Genomic DNA, 21,304 nt, shown 5'->3' with positions numbered 1-21,304 from the left:
ATTTGAAGGAGGGAAACATCTCAAAGGAAATGAGATTTTTCTAGCTTCACTACCAAATGATGCAGGTCAGTACCTGCCTTAATACTATAAACATATCAAATACTATAAACATATCAAACCGTACCTTGCTGAATAACAATTGAATCCAGCCTCAGTTTTATCTCGGCTCTTTCTACTATTCTCTCTTCAACAGTGTTGTCAGTGATGAGCCGAAATACCCGCACGGCCTTTTTTTGACCAATCCGATGAGCACGATCCTAATCAGGGTAAATTAATAAAGGTGTAAGTGAAAAGATGCCGAACACCAATTTAAAGGCAAAGGTGAATGTATCATTATTTAGTCTATTTTAATCAACCCTCCAAATGTAGTGTTTACATGATATGTTTTTTTTAAAGTTATCTTATATGAAAGAATGCAGCTGCCCCAGAAATAAACCTTGAAGGTCTCCACTTACCATCGCTTGTAGATCAACTTGTGGGTTCCAGTCTGAATCATAGAGGATCACAACATCAGCTGTTGCTAAATTAATCCCCAGGCCTCCAGCTCTTGTACTCAACATAAAAACGAACTTCCTACTGTTTGGAGCATTAAAGGTATCTATTGCTTCCTAAAAAAAAAAAAAAAAAAAGATATTTTTTTTAAAAAGGAGACTATTAAAAATTTCCTGCAAGGGATCAAGAACCTGTTTTTTTTTTTTTTTTTGTTCTTGTTGTTTTGCGTGGTTTCTAAAATAGTTAAGACAGGGAGAACTATGGCCATGATAGAAGCACAGGGAATCAAAACTCTTTCTTTCACCTCTCCAAGCAGGTCCACATGCAACTGGATTCCCAGCCTGTGAATTATAAGAGATCTTCAAGCAGCACAGGGGATTCTCACCCCCATTCTTTGTAAATGGGCCTTTCACTTATTTTCCCTTGAAGGGATACAGATAGTCTTCGACTTGGGACCATTCATTTAAGCAACCATTCAAAGTTACGATGTTGCTGAAAAAATGACTTACAATCTGCCCCTGCACAACATTGCAATTCAAGCCCTCAGCAACTGTCATTGCAGCGTGCCAAGGTTGCGTGATCCCCATTTTCCTTCCCAGCGGGTTTCCAACAAGTAAAGTCATTAGGAGAAAGTGGAGTCACTTAACAACTGTGTGTGATTCGGTTAATAACCATGGCAAAAAAGATCATAAAACCAGACGGAACACCCTTAATGACTGCCATCGCTTAGTGATGGAAGTTCCAGTTCCAATGATGGTTGCAAGTCAAGGACTACCTGTAGCTGAAACTAGAAAGTCCAAATTAGAAAGTTGAATGACACAGAAGGCAATAATGAAAAATTAATCTCTGTTTATAAGGCCAGATGGAAGATAGACTGCTGACCCAGCAAATTGGTACTCAGGAAAACAGTGAAGAAACATTCGTTTGGGTCGAGGACAGAAGAAAATGAATGTTCAAGGGACTAGACAAATTATTCCCACCTCTCTCTCCTCATGCGGTGTTTGCCCATCCAGGCGACAATATTCATAACCTCGCCACATGCAGTAGTCTTCCAAAATATCCAGTAAGCGAGTCATTTGGCTAAAAACAAGAACTCTGGAACCTGAGGGACAAAGGAGTGGTTGAAGCACCTTTAACTACATTTTGGGTTAAGGATAATGAAAAGCATCTACATTAAATAGTTATTATGTCTGGGAATGAACATTTACTGATATCAATAGGACCAAGGAATCATGGGTAACTTTGGTGGATCTTCATCAACTGCATGATGAATCTGAAACTGATCATTTATTAAATTTGCAGTCACTCAGCTGCATCGCAACTGGGCAATTTTTTTTTATTCCACTCATTTATCCATTCATTCATTCATTTCTACCCCGCCTTTATTATTTTTACAAATAAGGCAGCAAATATATTCAACACACCTTTCTCCTTTTCTTTTTTCCACAACAACCCTGTGAGTTGGGTTGGGCTAAGAGAGAAAGTGCCTGGACCTAAGTGACCCAGCTGGCTTTCATGGCTTTCATGGTGGGACTTTAATTCAGGGCCTCTTTCTTTCTAGTCTGGTGCCTTAACCAATGGACCAAAACACTGTATGCTGGCAATGTGTAATATAAAACAATTAAAAATAAGATAATACAGAGATTGTGCAGAATAGAAGTCCCTGGGGGGAAAAAACACAGAACCCTACAACACCGAAGTCCCACAAGGGGTCCCACTGGGCCAAAACTGGGAGGAAGGGGAAGGAGATAATCTGCCTTACCCTGTTCTTTGAGTTTCGATAGTAATTTGTCCAGGGCAACCATTTTGCCACTATTGGTCACTAAATGAGTATCAGTGGTATAAGGAGGGCCTGGTTCAGCACCATCAAACAGGTACGGGTGATTACAACATTTCCTCAGCTGCATCAGAATGTTCAACAACCGCATCTTGTCCATTTTGCCAGCTGAATTTAAGATATCGATATCTTTCATCAGGATCTTGGTATACCTGTAAGGTTAATTGGATAATTTAATAATAAAGGAACAACACATTGTTTGAATATATAAAGGACAAACGAGTCTTGGTCATCTAAATCCCTGTTTGGCCATTTGTATGTGACTCACTGTACAGCAGAGGTCTCATTCACACGGCCCGTGGGCCAATTGCGGCCCGCAGGACGATATCCTGTGGCCCCCACCGTGATATGAAAGTATAATATTAGTGTATAATATAAATATAAAGTATAATATGAAGTATAATATTATGCAGCCCAGCCTCACCCAGCCTCTGCCTCCAGCGGCCCCCAGGTAAATTGTTTTTGAGACCCCTGCTGTACAGCATTAATCTCCTTTGCTTTATTTTCACACTCTAACAGAGTTTTTCAAGCCTGAGAACTCTATACTGTTTCTGCAAACTCATCAAATTTGATATTTGCTGCAGGGTAACAGCTACGGATATTGGAAAAGAAAAGATACATATACATATACATACACACACACACACACACACACACAGGTCTTGGTGTGTTCGAGTCTTTTCCAGTGTAAGATTGAGAGTATCTTGGCGATGTTTCAACAAGGTCCCACTCGCCATCTTCAGGCTGGTGCTTTCGGCTTCGTGCTTGTGCGAGCAAAGCGTGATTGGAGCTGCCGTCTCTCTATAAATACTGGTGGGGAGGTTGGCTGTGTTGTCATTTCTTGATTGGTTGATGGAGTTGATGTTTGCAGATTGGTTGGCTTTTTTGTAAGAACATGTGTGGCTGAGGTATTGGCTGTGTGTCTATCAGCCTCCTGTGTTGTAACGACCTGGGTAATGGGTTGTGTGATGACCTTCTGAGTTCTATTGTTGTTGTGACATCCTGGGTCTTGTGCTGTAATCTCCTGGGTCGTTGGCTGTATTTATAGAGAGATGGCCACTCCAATCACGCTTTGCTCGCACAAGCACGAAGCCGAAAGCACCAGCCTGAAGATGGCAAGTGGGACCTCGTCGAAACGTCGCCAAGATACTCTCAATCTTACACAGGAAAAGACCCAAACACACCAAGACCTGCATACATGTACCCATGAAAATCTACATACATACATACATACATATATACTGCATACATACATACATACATACATACATACATACATACATACATATATACTGAGCTCAAGGGGATATTAGGGTATCACACAAACACTATAACTCAGTAACTGATGGGGGCTAAGGCTAGTTATAGCCCCAATCTCACGATTGATTGAGGCTAAACTAACTTTACAAGCAAGAGAGTGAATAGAAGATTTAAATTCATTTCTTTCTGCTAAAGGTAAAGGTTTCTCTGTCCAGTCACGTCCAACTCTAGGGTGCAATGCTCATCTCAGTTTCTTGGCCGAGGGAGCCAGGGGTGTCCAAAAACATTCTCTGTGGTCATGTGGCCAGCATGGCTATATGCCAAAGGTGCACAGAATCCTGTTATGTTCCCATTGAGGTGGTACCTATTAATCTACTTGCGTTTACATGTTTTCAAACTGCTAGGTGGGCAGGAACTGGGGCAGGAACAGAAGCTCGCCCTGTCGAGCAGTGCCTGGGTCTCGAACCTGGGCTGTCAGTTTTCCAGCTGACAAGCTCAGTGTCTTTAACCGCTAAGCCATCGCGCCCCCTTTTTCTTTGTGCTACCAACATAAAAATGGTCACTAATGCTCTAGGAACTGTTGGCTACCAAGAGGAGAACCCTGGAATAAAAGGGGTGGGTGAGGCCCTCTCAATTTCCCATGTTATTAATCCCAAAATGGCCACACACATTTTCGTCCCATAGTTTAAAAACAGGAGAAAGGGAAGTTGCCCCAGTTTTGCAGTTGTGGAGGGAGCCTCTAAACTAGCTGCTTCCCATTTGACCAGACCATCTGTCTACTGCTCATGAACAGAAGGGAATGGCAACTTCTTGATTCTGAATGTGTTATACAGATTTATCGGCCTTAAGAAATACGCCCATTAAAGGCAGGGCAATTAGGTGTATTAAGATTAAAACTTTCATTCTCCCCTTTCTCAAGTCAAATTCTTACCTTATGTTTCTCTGAACACCAACCAACAACAGTAAAACTTCTTTTTTTAAAAAAAATATATTCTCCTCCATTCCTAACCTATTGGCATTACAAGTCTCAGAATTCCAGGGGAGAAAAGAGCCAACACTTGGGGAATACTAATCTAGTGATAATAACTTGAATTTCAGCATTTATTTAGCAAATGTTTTTGTGTAGGAGAGAATCTTGTAGAGTAATACTGTATTATTGTCCCAAACTAAAGTGCGAAGTAGAGAAAAGCAATATAGCTTAAGCTAAAATAGCTTACTTAAAATTTATCCAATCTAATCCTACACGTAGAAAAATATAAAACAAATATTAAGGACAACTTAAAAGAGTTTCCGGGACATTGATATATTCAACTGCCAATTGTTTTAATAAGGACTACCTTGCGTGCATCACATAATCAGTGTATCAATCTCGTAGTGTAAGATTTTTAAAATTTACCATTCCCTCTGCATTTTGCTGAGGCCCAGATAAATTTTTACTTCTTTTTTAGGAGGCAAGCTTTTTTCCACTTCAGCTTTTATGCGCCGTAGCAGAAATGGCTTCAAAACCTGGGGAAAAAACAAGAAAAACATAGGAAACATTTTAGTGATATTCCAGATTTTTCACACATTTCTCCCTGTACAGATAGTCCTCAAAGTATGATAACTGGAACTGGAATTGTGGTTGTAACTTGCTATGGTGATAGGTGCTATGTGACTCAAATTTATGACTGTTTTTACACTGGTTGTAAAGGAAAACACTACGGTCATTAAGCAAATCCAATAATCATTACAGTGAATCCATTCTATGGAATGGGCGTATTTTCTGGAAACTGGGAAAAAATATCACAAATTGTGGTCGAATAACTGTGGGGTGTTGCAAGCAGCTGTAAATGAGCCAGTTGCCAAAATGCAATCATGTGACCACGGGGGTGCAGGGTAGCAGTCATAACTTCGAAGACAGATTTGTAAGTAAAGTCTGTTGTTAACTCTGAACAGTTGTTAAAGCAACTGTCTGCAAGTCAAGGACTACTACGAAGCTTCTGCTGCCTACCTTAAATACCAGACTACATTGCCCATAATCCCCAGCTTTACTGATATTATGGGAATTGTGTAAACTCCTTTCATTTTTAATTGCGGAAATGGAATGCTTTGCTTTTAAAAAAGAAAACACATTCCTTCAAAAGCCATGCTGGGAAGACACGAACCAATAAATTTCTATACACTCTAAATTCTATACAGTGCTTTTTAACCCATGCTATGCCTACCTGGCCGATGGTTCGTGTACTACGGGTTGAAAAGCACTGTAAAAAAGTGTTTAAAAAGTGTAGTGGGAGATGTGAGCCGAAGCGGCGGCAGCGCCACACCGGTCTGTGGGAGAATCAGCTGGAGCTGTGGTGTTGCCAGGGCTCCGCTGAGCGCCCAGGATCGGCACACGCAGCTCCAGCTAATCGGTAGGCTTCCGCGAGCAGCAACCAGCAGCCTTGGGGAGAGGAGTGAGCTGGAGCTGCATCGGAAGAGAAAAGGAGGAGAGGGAGAGGACATAAGAGGAGGAGGTTAGGGCGGGAAAGGGAGAGAAAAAAAGATGACGGGGAAAGAGAAGGGGATGGAGAAAGAGAGATGGAGGAGAGGAGAGGCCTGTTTGAGGCAAGCAGAGGGAGAGACGGGGATAGAACAGTGCAAAGATCAAGGCCACAGAAACAGGCACAAGTTTCCCATTCGAAGTGTGGTAAGTGGATGTATAGATAGTCCTCAACCTACGACCAGAATTGAGCTCAAAATTTATGTTGCGATGTGAGAAATTTGTTAAATGAGTTTTATCCCATTTTATGACTTTTTTCATTTGTTAAACAAATCACTGCAGTTGTTAAATTAGTAACAGGGTTGTAAAGTGAATCTGGTTTCCCCATTGACTTTGCTTGTCAGAAGGTTGCAAAAGGGATCACATAATTCTGAAATACTGCCTTTCATCCTTCAGAGGTCAGTAAAATGAGGAGCCGGATTGTTGGGGGCAATAGGCTGATAATGTAAACTGCATAGTTTTACTTTTTTCCCATTTTTTGGTCACTGAGTTTTTGACACCTTGCTGTGCAACTGGTAGTACTCGAATATTGCCCTATCCTAAAACTGTGAAAAGATTGAAAAGAACCACTCTAGATAACTCTTATTTTACACTTCTCACATAGACAGATTTGAATGTTGTTTTAAAATGTGTATTACTGAAAAACTATAAGTTATAAACTATAAGCCAGGTGGCCCATGCCCTTTGTAATAAATATTTACCAATTTAAAAAATCCTCCCAAAAGTATACAAAACAAGGAGAGTGGCACATCACACATAAAAAAAAGCAATGAATTAGAAATGTATGCATATTTATCAACTGGAGTCCTGTATAAAAAAAAAAATCTTCACCAAAAGAGAAGTGAGATGAGCCTTGGAAAAGGAGTTTTAAAGCCGATATTCGAACACCATAATGGTTGCACTGAAAGTCACACACTGTCTCAACCATGCACTGCAGAGTCTGTGATACATGGAAGCTAGGACAATAAACTTCTATCAAGAAATACCACCATACTTACAGCATGAAGTCTTTCCACGAGTTTTTGATCACCAAGACAATTTTTAGTATCAAACCACGAGTCAAAGTCCTGCAGATGTAAAAATGCATTTTACTATTATGTTTGCAATTTCGTATTTTCTCAGTGCTTAGGTTAGCTCAAGTAGAAATTATAGAACGCAAAGAAAGAAACACCCATTTGGCTTGGGAATCAATATATCCATGTTGAATTCTTCCATGCTATACTATATAAAACATACCCTTTGCTCTGAAATCATGGTTGTGCCACAAATGCACATCACCAACAGCAGTTGGAAAAAGGGAGGAACCTAAACAATTGTAAGGTTAGGGTACAATATATATATTTTTCTACATGTAAATGCAAGCCATATGCAAGCAAGCCATTGTAATAAAATGTAAAAGCAATTGTGGGGATATAAAATTTAAAACTAGTTTGCTATAAAATCTGCAATTGAAAGATTTCAATGTCAAACCCAGTCTCACCTCTGCAGAATTAAAGACATCTGGTAAAAGGAAATTGAGCAATGCCCACAGTTCATGAAGATTATTCTGTAAAGGGGTTCCTGTTAAGAGCAAGCGATTCGTTGTCTTGAATTCACGGACAATCTCTGATAGCTAACAAAAAAAATATGAAGAGAGTTTTTTGCCAATATATTCCAAAGATACGTTTTTATAAATACTAATTCTTGAGATTTGGAAAACAAAGCTCTGGTCTATTATGACTTCTTAAAATGCTCTTTCAGACAAATTAAATACACTGGGTGAAATCCTACTCTAAAATGTATTTTGTGTACGAAAAAGAACTTTATAAAACAATGTCACATACCCCACATCAAAAGGCCAGAAAGACTTTCAGAAGTGTTCATCCAACTAGGCTGAACTCCAGATCATTCTAACTCAGAAGAAGACATCTTGAGCCTATGCAAACTGAATAGATAAGTTTTCCATTGTCAAGGAGGACTTTTCCAGGGTGTTTGCTACTTTATGAAGAAGGGCTGCAGTCTCAGGAAGGTTCATGGCATCCTTAGGTTCACAGTCAACAGGAAGCAAGGGGTAGATCAAAAGGGCCACCCAGTTGTTCAAAACCTCTGAAGGCTACAACTGAACGCAGACTAGTGCTGGGGCAAAAACTCTTTACCAAGAGGTAACCCAACTTGTGAAGTTTTTTCTATGAACTCTCCAGGGTCCTGAAATTGTAACAGTTCAGTTCCGTTCATCTGGTTCTATTCCTCCTTAGATACCACTTCATTGATTGGATTCCTCAACCAGTCCAAGCAAGCTGAAAGTTTTATATACCAAAATTTTTTCCTTTTCTTCAAAAAAGTTACCTTCCCTCCAGGTATTGTTCTTCAGTGCTTACCAATAAAATTAAAACTTACCTTGGATTTTTCATTTTTTATCCGGTGAGCTTCATCTATCACCAGATACCTCCAGTTAAATTTTTTGAAAACCGACTTTTCTTTAATGACCATTTCATAGGAGGTCACACACACATCCCACTCTCCGGGCATCATAACATCACGGATGAAAGCAGCCTGTATGAAAAATACACACAAAATAAACTCTCCAATAGAGCCAGCTTACAGTGTTGCAACAATGGCCATCTAGCAATGCAATTTCAGAGAAAACGGGCAGCAAGAAGAAATAGAAATATGAACTTTTAGAATTATTAACACACTTAGATCATTTACATTAGTAAAAGAGTTATTAAATAATATGAAAAGAGCATTCTTGCCTGCACAGGGAAAAGGGGATATCTGTTCTTCAAAGGTTACTAGCAGTGAGGTTAAAACGAAGTTTTTTCCTCTTAAAACAGGAGATACAATATCTTCCTAGCAAACAGTAGACTTAACCTTTGAATAGCATGCCTGTACTTGGAACAGTGGATGAATCCAATACAAAATATGTAATTTACACCTAAATAAAGCTGAGTATAGCAAGTATTACTATTAAGCCATACATATTAAAAATTATATGCTGGTTTTAATGTCTGCAACTCCCAGGTGCACCAAAGATTTCAGAGAGACCCAATATTGGGACTTCACTTTTCACCTCTGCTTTAATGCTATTCATAAATAGCCTGTTTTAAAGTTTAATCTGAAATACTTGTACAATAATTAATGAATCATTTTATATTCTGAAAGGGTATTTCTCCACCTTGGCAACTTTTAAGACATATGGACTTTAGCTCCCAGAATTCCCCAGCCAGCTTAAAGTTGCCAAGTTGGAGAAACATTGCTGTGTAGACCATGGTTAGAGAATTCTGGGAATCAAAGTCCACATATCTTCTAGTTACCAAGATTGAGAAACATTGTCTTGAAATTGCAGAAGTTGCAAATAAAGAATTCTGGGAACATTACATTCTGACTTACAAAGCAAATTACCAGCTGACTGACTAAGAGTGACACTTACTCTGGCATCCTTGTCTCCGATAAGGCAAACTGCTCGTAATGTTGGAACCCAACGTTTAAATTCATTCATCCAATTATGCAAAGTTGATTTGGGTACCAGAACCATGTGTGGACCGGGAATGTTTCGATAATGCTTCAGATAGCCCAGCAATGCAATTGTCTGTAATGTCTTTCCTAGACCCTACAACAGTTTTAAAAAACAGTATTTAAATGTTACACATCTCTTTTTAACAGCTCTGAAATAATCTCCATCCATAATCATGCATAAAGGAAGCCTATGATCATGATATGATCTATGGAGTCAGAATCCGCCATAATTTCAATATATTGCGATATACAAATTACTATTCTAATTAGCATTTGTTTCCAGACAATAAAATAACTTCTTGAGAACGATCCTCTGTAATTCATAAGAAATATTACGCAGAATGAAATGTTTAATTACAATTCACTCTGAGCCACGCTGCAACTGAATATTTTAGTTGTGGTTCGTATTATTGTTATGCATTATGTATTCCTTCCTTCACTTTATATTCATGACTCCTTGGGATATGTGCTGCTTGGTTAAATTTTTGCATGCAAAAAATGATACGCTGCATTAAAATATAATGCTATAGTCATGATCACCCAAAACTCCCACTATCTGGCTTTTTTAAAAAAAAAAGAGAGAGAGAAAGAACAAGGGAATGGGACTTCAAAATATGATAGAAAAGGGCACAAAAGACATAAAAAGACCCTCCTCCCGCTAGAACCACAAAAGCTTTCCATCTTGCCTGTCCTGCTATATATAGGTTGTTGCAAATCATAAAGAGAATGTGAAAAACTGGACTCAGATCGTCAACAACCCATGAGGTAATAAGTGCCAGATCTATTACAATGGGGTATGAAATTAGGAGGAGTTTGTGGTAATGTTTTTGGCTACACACATTTTGTTATCAGATATGTAGATCGGGTAGGTCGATGTAGGATTTAAATTTAGGGTCTAGTCACTCTATGCATCTGATAAAGTGAGTTGCGGCTGACAAATACCTTTGAATAAAGTGTGTTAGTCGTAAAAGATGGTCCTAGACAACTCCTGATTTTTTTTACCATCATAAAGAAATGTGTCTCCTCTCACACCGGGGTATGAAAAAGTGCTCGATAGCCAAAATTGCTGTTTTATTAAATCTTTTTAAGAGCTTGGAGTCTTGACAAGAAAACTAACAGTAAACGTATAGCTCTTGGTTCCTTTTCCCCTTATATTATCTCAAACTACATCCACAAACATGAGTTTCTTTACCATTTCATCTGCCAAGATGCCGTTTACGCCATTTTCATACAAGGAGATCATCCAGTTCAGTCCCCTAACTTGATAGTCCCGCAATGTTCCTCCTTTAACATCTGCAGAAACATAAAGCGCCCCTTTGTTATTCTGTAATTGAGTGGACGTATCTATGCAAGCAGAGACAATGACCAATAGGGACACTCACAAGAAGGCGATTCCTCAAATCGGATGCACACGTTTGAGGTTTTCCGGCTTTCTGAAAGCAGCTCCTCGTCCTCCTCTTGTTCGGTCCTCCTGTGGCGATAGCTACAAAAGAAAACCCAACATATGTGCTTCTGCTTCAAGGAAACTTGGCCAAATAAAGTGTTCTGTTCTGTTCTGTTCTTTCCTATTCCTACTCCCATTCCTATTCCGTCCCGTCCCATTCCGTCCTGTCCCATTCCGTTCCATCTTCCTATTCCATTCTAATTATTTTTGTCATGCCACCCCTAATTGTTATTACCCTTCCAACTATTTTGTCACTGACTTCACATGAAATAAAAGGGCTGAGTTGGATGCAAACTTCTCTTGAGACTGAGATCAGTTCCTCTCATTCATACAGGTAGTCCTCAACTTACAGCAGTTTGCTTAGGGATCATTTGAAATTACAGTTGCAACTGAAAAATGTGACATGACACTTTCACACTTATGACCATTCCAGCATCTCCATGGTCACGTGATTTGGACACTTGGCAACTGCTCATATTCATTATGATTTTCCATCTTTTGCGACCTTCTGACCAGCAAAGTCAATGGGGAAGCAGATTCACTTAACAACTATGGCAAGAAAAGTCATAAAATGGGGCAAAATTTATTTAACAACTGTCTCACTTAGCAAAAGAGATGTTGGGCTCAATTGTGTTTGTAAGTCGAGGACTACCTATATGAAACCAACAAGCACATCTAAATTAAAGTAACCAAAATATCTTTACAATCCCCAAGGCATGTCACAGCTTTTGAGCACCCCTACTAATGTTTGAAGATTGAGAGTTGAAAAATTTGACGTGCCCTCTGTACATGCAATACGTTGCAAATATAATTTCAATGTAACTTCAAAAATAACTTAGAAACAATGCATACTCTCCTGCCGAAAGCAAGCTCTGCTTTTCGTCCTTCTTTAGCCGTGGTCGTCCCAGTTTCACTTTGAGGGGAGAGGTTGGTGATTTCTGGGCTGCAGGTTGAATAAAGTGGGCAAAGAGTTCGGTCTGCTTTAGCAGGAATTCAAATCGTTTGGCTCGGTCGGTTTTCTATAGCCCACACAAGAAAAGCAAAATAAGACAAGGTGTGATTTAAGAATGCAACCCTGAACAGGTGGGGGGGGGGGATGGAAGGGTGTTTGACTCTTCCCAATTAAAATTACAATCTCTTCCAAATGTCTTCACTGCAAATATATGAACAATTAAGAATGAGTTTGGTAAGAACCTTAGACTTAGGAGTCCAGTTCAATATAGAGATTAGGGAAAAAAATACACAGTATCAGTTAATAAATGTCTTGATTGCTCCTTCTGACCCAATTGTTATTTCTCAGGAAGGAAGAGTCTAAAATATAGACAATGATCTCAAAAAGATAAACAAGATTGGAATCTCCACCCAGCTCACAAATAGGCTATAAGCATTTTTATTTATAACTCTCTTTCCAACCTGGAATCAACGTGGATATATTTAATTTCAATCTCTACAAAGGAATAATAGCTACTAGCCATATATGGTGAAGATGATAAGATTTTAATCCAAGATCCCTGGAAGGTACTGAGGCTCTAATGCACCTTTCCTTCATGACAAAGATTGCTAAAACAGGCACAGATTAAATTTTGTCTGAATAACATTCTCTGATTAGGACAACTTGGGCATCACACTAAATGGAATAACTACGGTAATATTGATTCCGGACAATCTAACCAAGGAACCTGTTCAGCAATTCCAAGGGCTGTGGAAAGAGGGCAGCTCTGGAGCTCTGCAAATATCCTAATTATGATCAGATTACAAGGATATTCTGATTTAAGGAAAATCACACTGATTACTAACGTCTCCTCCTTGCCTCACCAGAACATTTTATGCAAGAATTGTGGAATATTGTCTAACAGAACATTTGAAACATGGTGAAGTTCCAGAACAATAAATCAGAACATAACTTTGTAAAAGGACTTAAAGCAGCACAGAATAAAGACATCTACATATTATTCAATATAGGCTGAGTATTGCACATATTGTATTCTGCATCATCCACATTCTAATGAATATGAGATTTCCAAGTTTAAAACACAGCTCAGATATTTATTGCAAAATATTAAGCCTGGATCCAGACTAAATTAATAATCATACATATACATATTTACTCTTACCTGGAGAAAATTCAACAACTTAACATCCATTTTCAGTAAAATGTATATTACTCTTGATCCAAATTCTAAACAACAGAATTTATGTAAGTATCATTTAATCATGATAATTTATTATTTTAATTTGAAACATTAGTCTGGATCTAAACCAATATTTCAGAAACACTGCTTTTGTGGTTGGACAATATAGAACTATGAAATTAAATAAATACTGTAGACAATGTGTAATTTTACCACATGAGGGCAACATAATCCATAATTTTTTCATGAATCCCAGAGGAAGAAACACCATATATAATTTGTTTATTCTTTTAAACTTTATAGTCAGACTGTTATGTTGAAAATGTTCAAAAAATCTAATTATTCACTATGTACTTTGCTCTTTTTCAAAAACTATGGGAAAATCAAGCATTTAAGAATGATTTTCAAAGCTAGGTTGTGTAACTTCCAAACATAAAATAATCTGTAAGGGCAGCAAATATTGAATTCAATGAGTTTACTCCCCATATTACATATAGCCTTTTCAGGGAACCAGAAATTCCATCTAAATCCCACCTAACTTTTGCTAATGAAGAATAATTTATACATTGTTCATAATAATATTTTAATTGTTTTAAAAATTGATTTGATTGCTATGACTGGGGGGGGGAGAAATGCAAGCTTACTGTACTTGTTACATGCCCCACTTGAAATCTGGCTCTTAGTAAGGTTTTTATGAAAAGAGATTGAATTAGTAGCTGAAGTCATTTTTTTTTTTGTAATAGCTATTTTCCATAATATTTATAGCCTTCAGTTTTAATTGCAACTTAGCAGGGTCCAGGTTCACTGGACAGGCAGATGGGCAACATATAAAAAATAAACAAAGCTTTTCCCTGCAACATATCTATGCAATGAAAATGTAATTGTTCCAATTTGCAATTCATTCTACGTGAACGATTTCCATGGGGGCTGCCTATCTCCGATTTAAGGACCTCCATTTTTGCAGGATCCAATCTGGGTCTGACACTAGGATCAGAGTTTTAGTCTTCCAAGCTTTAAGACTTGTGCTGGACCCCATCAGGGTCTCCAAACTTGGCAAATTTAAGATTTGTGGACTTTAACTCCCAGGATTCCTCAGCCAGCCAATTCTGGGAGTTGAAAGCCACAAGTCTTAAAGTTGCCAAGTTTGGAGACCTCTGCTCTAGAAGAATGTGTGCTTCTATGTTTCCTGAGGATGAGTCCAAGAGCTCAGGAAACTAAACCTCTGGTCCCAGTGACCAACCCAGATTGGATCCTGCAACATTACCCTGGGATGACATGTATATTTGCCTTCACTTCCATTTTTATTTGAAAATCTTGTTGATTTTCTTCTGTTCTTTATCAAGTAACACTCCAGCAATTAGGATCAGCCATTAATCTCAAATAGATTTCAAATATGAAACCACTGAGGTTCAAGAAGTAACACCCAGAAATGTAGCTTAAAGCTGTTTCAACATAAAGCCATCAGACTGGCAAGTTCGGCTGTTTTATCCACCCCATGCATTTCGGATAGAAGTTTAAGAATTTTGCCCTGCACAAAATATGGCAGCTGTGTTCTCCAAGCACGGGAGTCAGATGAGGATGAATCATGGTGATTGTTGTTATTAGTGAGGAGTACTGCTTTCGGGCACCAGGTGCTGGGTTTTTGGATCTTGGGGTTTTTATAGTTTCTTATGTATTTTTATAGTTACTATGACCCAGGTGCCATGCAACGGGAAGAGCTCTTGTCTTCCCCTCCAGCTCCTTCCAACCTAGCAGTTCGAAAGCATGCGAACGCAAGTAGATAAATAAGTACCAATTTAGCAACATGACCAGGGAAATGTCTTCAGACAGTGCCCTATAGTCAGCAATGAGTAGTGGCATAAAATCCACAGGGACTTCTTTACTTTTTTTCTATGAGCCAGAGCTATGGTATACAAGACGGGTCTTACAGGTTTCCTAAATAAAGAGTAGATTTATCATCAAGGTAGAAAAAAACAAACCCCATTATGGCTATGCATTATGCAGAAGTATTTATTTATGGGATTTTCTATTATTTCAGCCCCAAAGCCACATACATATACCAAGGCAACATACATATACCAAGAATAAAATAATAGAGCAATAATAAATAGGAATTAATACACCCTGGTAATACAGTAAAGGAAATAAAAGTTCAGATTACGATCTTAAGTCTGAATGCAGAATTCTGATATCTGGTTACTGTGCTCTTATCTCTCAACTAGCAGAAAAAAATAGCACAAAACAAGCCAGGAACTAGATGGATTCACACACTGTAGTAGGAATCATCATGCTGTTACTGTATTGTGTGACTGTTTTATTACCTTTGAATATTGTACCTTATTCAAAAATATGGTTCATATAAATTTATGAACTCAGTGCTATTTCAAGGAAGATAACAGGAAAGAAATATCTACATAATAGATATTTAGAAGAAACATTTCAGAGGTGAAGCTTTTCTAACATGCCATGCCAAATTTATTTATAAATCACTAACGTATCAATGGGGGATGTGCCCTTGCGAACCTGGTTTTTTTTAAAACTTATTAAAGCGATGCTGTTATTATATCTTATGTGCCTTTTAGCCTAGAGGCTCCATGTTTTATGTTGAGATTTTATAGCTGGCTGCACTACATTATTATTGCTTTTATTCTATGCACTGCACCAAGATAAAGGGGCCATAATACTTACTGCTACCTCGAGACACAAAACACTAAAACTGTTTTTCCCAAGCTATTCCTCGAGAAAAAGACTTTATTCTTAAGCTGTAGAGAAAAACCATTCCAGAACCAAATGACATAAACTTGGTCAGGAAATGCTGCCTGGACTCTAAAACATTAGCCTTTGGCACAGAAAGTTTAAGATCAAGCCTGTAATTATGTGTTGCAAGACTAACAGTAACTGGCTGCTGGAGGCCAGAAGAGACATCAAGTTGTAAATCAACCTACAGTTAACTTTTTCAGGCCAGAAAACAAATGTAATCTTTTTTTTTTTTTAAAGCAAGACCCTTAACCTATGAAAGACAACAACTTGATTTCCACCAAGGCAGCTTAATGCCCTTTGTCCTCCTCAGCTTGTATAAATGACTACAGTGGGAGCTCTCCCTGACAAGCATGGTTAGAAGCCTGAAGCTAAAGAGTCTTGAGTGTACATAGCAAGCAGGTACATCAAGAGTAGGACTAGGCAACATCTGAGGAACAAAGGGTGCGATTCAGCCGCCCAACCTTCTGGAGGGAGGGAAGGAGGAAGTCACCTGTTAAGGGAATAATATCACAGGAAGAGGTATGAACATTTTTTTCAGTTCAATTATCATTGAATGGAACAATTGGTTAGATCATTTTAAAAGGTAAATGTATAATACAGGGACTTCTTATCAGCAAAATTAAATTTAACAAAAGACACCACAGGCAAAAAGTCCAAGTAACAAATTTACCATCTTCTCTTCATATTCCGGATCAATTTCTTTTTCGGACTTAGTTGCCTTTGGAGGAAGTTTGAGTTGAAATGGAGGATCATTTTTCTGTAAATAAAGTGAAAATTCTTCAATCACAACATATTTAATAAAGAAAAAAGACAGGTTCTTTTCCCAGCATAACACAGGTTAAAACATTAAAATGGACCAGTGCCGTGGTTCTTGGCCTTTTCTTCACCACACCCCTTAAATGCCTTTTGTGGCCACAGACTGTACCACGGATCTCCAAGACTTAAGATTTAAATCGTAACAGTTGTTCAAGCCTTCCCCGACCCCATGACATCAAGCCCCACCCCAAGGGTCTGCGGACCACAGGTTGAGAACCATGGGAATAAACTTTGTCTGGTGTGTCTACCATAAAAGTACTGTATTACCAATTTGAACATTACTGTGTATTAAACAAAGCCATCATAAATGGCCAGTATTTACCTAGTTTATTAGTAAAATATAAATAATTTGTTAATAGATTTCAGTTCACAATATTTTTGAGCTGTTTTGACATTTCAAGGATTGTAAGCCTCATTTTAAACAAGTCAGAAAAATAATATGTCACCTGAGAATACTTCATGCTTAGAGTATACAAATATATTACAATAAAGCTGTATAATCACCCAATGCTGAGTAAATAGGCATTAGATGGACTGTAAAGTGTTTGACCTTTGGTTCACAAATAACTGATTTTGTTACAAATGAAAAAACATGGTCACTTCCCTAAAATATTTATGTATAAAAAAGTGACTGGTTTGCTTATGACATTAGTAAATCTATGAGCAGATTAATTAATGTATATCCAAATAGGCAGATTAAGGCCAAAGGAATACAGGGAAAAATAGATAACTGTACATACTTTTGGTCAGCCTATTCCAGTTCAGTATAATAAACAACAACAAAAGCTGGAAATTCCTACAAATGGAATAAGTTTGCTGCCAGATTACACACTGGATTTATTAAAACAATATCTGAACCCATGCTTAACTGATACAGACTTTACTGAATTAGCCCACTTGGTACACTGAAGCACAAATACACAGGCTGCATTTGAATTACAGACAGGCAGGCATTTATTGCAAAACTCCTCTAAAAACCAATGTAGCTTAGCAATTGGTTTTCAAGCTTGTGTCAAAAGCTGATGAATGAAACTGACTGACTAGCTCTCTCTCTCCCTCCCTCCCTCTTCCTCTCTTTCCCATCAGGAAAGCCATGCTGGATCATATAAAAACTTTGTTCAACATTGGGCACCTATAGTAGCTAGTGATGTACAGACTATACCCTATAGCTGAATTTGTCGGTGTGAGCCCTAGGGAATCAGCCCAGTAGAGATAAGCATTTTACACGAAGAGCAAAGAAATTGAGAATTGATCCTTCATTGGATCTGCAACTCACTGGATGAACTGAATCCCAGATGATGATGCAAAATTCCTTTTTTTTTCTATTTCAAATGAAAACATTTAAAAGACAGGGAACACTATGGGTCCTCAAATGGCTCATAAATAACCACCCTTCATCATAAAAACCAAGGAGAACCTTGCAGAATGTGCCTGAAGTATCCCATTTTCAACAGTGGCCCAAAAGATGTAGTAGCCAGGATGCTACCTCAGCAACTGTTCCCGCTTACTGTTCTCCCAGCAACTGGTGGTTCAGAGAAAGCTCCAGTTCTCTGAATGCTACTTATGAGACATACTGCCTTCCCTTCTTTCACCACCCATCCTCTTAAAAGAAGACAATTATTTTTCAGAGGAGCGATGCTTCAAAGACTGAACCTCGTTGCCTTGGAAACCAAGGACATGATAGGACATTTCAAAGGGGGGGGGGAGAAAAAAACATCCTGGGTGGCCATGGCAGATACCAGGGGAACTACAGAAAAGCAAAAGCTATTTATACTGCAAATACTATCTTGTTGATGCCCCCAAAATGCACCAGTTATCATCCCGTGTCCCTATTTGATTATTTACTTATTTAAATTTATTGGCTGCCCAACTCCAACGGATTCTGGGACCAGGATAGAGAGGCAACAGGAAAGAACAAGGAAAGCATGAGCAGAAGGTGATTTGGAAATTTCTGCTCTAGAGTCTCTAGACTATATAATGCCTCTCAGCCCCAGATACACATCCCAAAGCCATGCTTGCAAGGATGATGGGGATTGAAGTCCAACTCACTCCAAACTCATCAGGCTAATCATTGAGTGGAAATAATGGAAAGGCTGGTCCATGACAATCAGAGGACAGAGATGAACCGCAAGCGGGGGCTGATGGGAGGGAAAGAGCTAAAGGCAAAGATTCCCTTGATTTGAGCCTCTTTTCTGGGGGCCACATAGACAAGGCCTTGTTCACGACCTGGCAATGGTCATCCTCCTTTCTGCCATCCCATCCAAGTTATCAATTATCCACATAGCAATATACTAAGTACAGGTAGTCCTCAATATACAACAGTTCATTTAGTGACCATTCAAAGTTACAATAGAACTGGAAAAAAAGTGACATGACATTTTTCACTTACAACCTTTGCAGCATCCCCTGGTCACATGATTTATGTTCGGATGCTTGCCAACTGACTCACATTTATGACGGTTGCAGTGTCCCAGGGTCATGTGGTCCCCTTTTGATTGTCCTCACTGTCAGAAAATTTCTCCTTATTTCCAGGTTGAATCTCTTCTTGTTCAGTTTCCATCCATTATTCCTTGTCTGGCCTTCAAGTGCTTTGGAAAATAGCTTGACCCCTTCCTCCTCTCTGTGGCAGCCCCTCAAATATTGGAAGACTGCTATCATGTCTCCCTGGTCCTTCTCTTCACTAGACTAGACATGCCCAGTTCCTGTAACTCTTCTTCACATGTTTTAGTCTCCAGTCCCCTAATCATCCTGGTTGCTCTTCTCTGCACTTTTTCCAGAGTCTCAACGATTTGCTCCTGCCTTCTCCATGGATTTCAGACATATTATGCAAAGGCTCTAATGGTGGGAGAAGGAGAGGAGAGAGAAGAGGGGGACCAATAGCAAGCGGGGTGGATTCAATTCATTGGAAGCCCTGTAAATACAAATCCTAGGGCTAGATCATTATGAAGAAAATACAGGTAGTCCTCAAACGTACGACCATAATTAAGCCCAACATTTCTGTTGCTAAGCGAGTTGTGCCTCATTTTACAACCTTCCTTGGCACAGCTGACAAGTGAATCAATGCGCTTGTTAAATTAGCAATACGGTTGTTAAGTGGACTCAGCCTCCCCACTGACTTTGCTCGTCGGAAGGTCGCAAAAGGGGATCCCATGATATGCACCGCAACCGCTATAAATGCGAGTCGATTGCCACCCATCTCAATTTTGATCACAGGACCGTGGGGGATGCTGCAGCCGTCGTTACGTGTGGGGGGGAAAAAATCGCCCATAAGTCACTTTTCTCAGGGCTGTTGCAACTTTGAACCGTCACTAAATGAACTGTTGTAAGTCGAGGACTACCTGTAATGACTAGCAGCAGGCAGACTCAGAGAACAACAGTGCTGAGGACAGACCGGCGTGCAAAAATTATATCCCTATAATCTCAAGGTGTGGGAAATGACCTGAGGAGGGGGGATATTTATTTATTTATTCCAGATGTTGTTCTATTGCACTTATCTGATTTATTTATTAATTTATCTGATTCTTTTTGTTAGCTTGTATTGCTTTTTTCGATTGTTTTTATTTTAAATATGGTTTTACATTCTGTAAGCCAGCTCAAGTCGCCATGGGCCAATAGGCGGCAATATAAATTCAGTAAGTCAATCAATAATCAACCAATCAATCCACCAAATGTTTCCAGGGTCCACTTTTCCTCTCCCCAGTCCGGCCTCCGGACGCGGGATCTCCTCGTGGTCTCCCATCCAAGCCCGAACCTGCCAACACGCTTCTCTCCCTGAAAAGCCGGCACTCGCCGGTCAGCTGACCCAAAAGGCCCAGGGAAGGGAAGGGAAAGGGGACCCCAAGGGCAAGACTGAATCCAACGCCGACGGTGAGGTACCCGGTTGCCATGGGCGACGAGGCGCGGAGGCCCGCTCCCCCCCGCCGCTTCTCCCACCACCACCACCACCGACGACGACGACCCACCTCGTCCTCGACGGGCTCCTGCGAGAAAGCGGCCGAGGTTGAGGGCTCCTCCTCGCCGCCCGACAGGCCCGGGGTGGCCGAGGCCGGCGTGGAAGCGGGCTCAGCAGCTCCGCCGGCATCCATTTTGGGCCGGTTAGCGGGGAGACGCGACGCTGAAGCTAACGGGACTCCCGCTCGCGCCAAGCATCGCGAGAGGCCCGCGAGAGCTCCGCGGCGCAGGCGCGTTTCGGAAACCGAGGGGGGCGGGGCCAGGCAGCCTTGGCCACGCCTCCCGGGCGGGGCTCCCACGAGAGCGCGAAGAAGAGCCGGTGAGGGTCCCTTTGCTGCCCGCTGAAGGCAGCTGGTTCTCACGTTAAAATGGTTGACTCGTAAAATGAAAAGGTTTCCCTGGAGGAGCGCCCTTCCTTGTTTCAGCTGGCCCGGGAGCTGCTAAAGCTAAGGAAGGTTGGACAGGAGACCACGCGGAGGGCTAGAGAAGCAAGTTGTTCCAGAGGGGCCGCCCCGTTTTTATTCCAAAACTGAAGAGTAAGAGGGAAAGGGATTCAAGATGCACCCAGTTATCTCTTGCCTTTAAGCCAGGGGTCTCCA

At 40.0% G+C, this 21,304-nt stretch overlaps 1 protein-coding gene across 1 annotated transcript in view; it reads right to left on the bottom strand.

The window, feature by feature from the left end:
• The window catches only part of SMARCA1 (SNF2 related chromatin remodeling ATPase 1), a 42,723-nt gene extending 21,778 nt beyond the window's left edge, over window positions 1-20,945 (bottom strand). The window contains exons 1-14 of the mRNA XM_026674647.2: window positions 20,717-20,945; window positions 16,609-16,695; window positions 11,899-12,065; window positions 10,985-11,085; window positions 10,795-10,895; window positions 9,517-9,696; window positions 8,484-8,639; window positions 7,588-7,719; window positions 7,106-7,174; window positions 4,986-5,095; window positions 2,255-2,481; window positions 1,473-1,594; window positions 456-608; window positions 125-257 (exon numbers count right to left, since the gene is read on the bottom strand). Coding sequence (XP_026530432.1) covers window positions 125-257; window positions 456-608; window positions 1,473-1,594; window positions 2,255-2,481; window positions 4,986-5,095; window positions 7,106-7,174; window positions 7,588-7,719; window positions 8,484-8,639; window positions 9,517-9,696; window positions 10,795-10,895; window positions 10,985-11,085; window positions 11,899-12,065; window positions 16,609-16,695; window positions 20,717-20,839 — 1,861 coding nt within the window. The 5' untranslated portion in view covers window positions 20,840-20,945. The remainder of the gene's footprint in view (window positions 1-124; window positions 258-455; window positions 609-1,472; window positions 1,595-2,254; window positions 2,482-4,985; window positions 5,096-7,105; window positions 7,175-7,587; window positions 7,720-8,483; window positions 8,640-9,516; window positions 9,697-10,794; window positions 10,896-10,984; window positions 11,086-11,898; window positions 12,066-16,608; window positions 16,696-20,716) is intronic.
• Window positions 20,946-21,304: the final 359 nt, after the last annotated feature.

This window comes from Notechis scutatus, chromosome 10 (genome assembly GCF_049901735.1).
Source record: "Notechis scutatus isolate UNSWTSFEM ecotype Mainland chromosome 10, rNotScu1.2, whole genome shotgun sequence".
Taxonomy (NCBI): domain Eukaryota; kingdom Metazoa; phylum Chordata; class Lepidosauria; order Squamata; family Elapidae; genus Notechis; species Notechis scutatus.
This window is presented reverse-complemented; position numbering and strand designations above follow the sequence as displayed.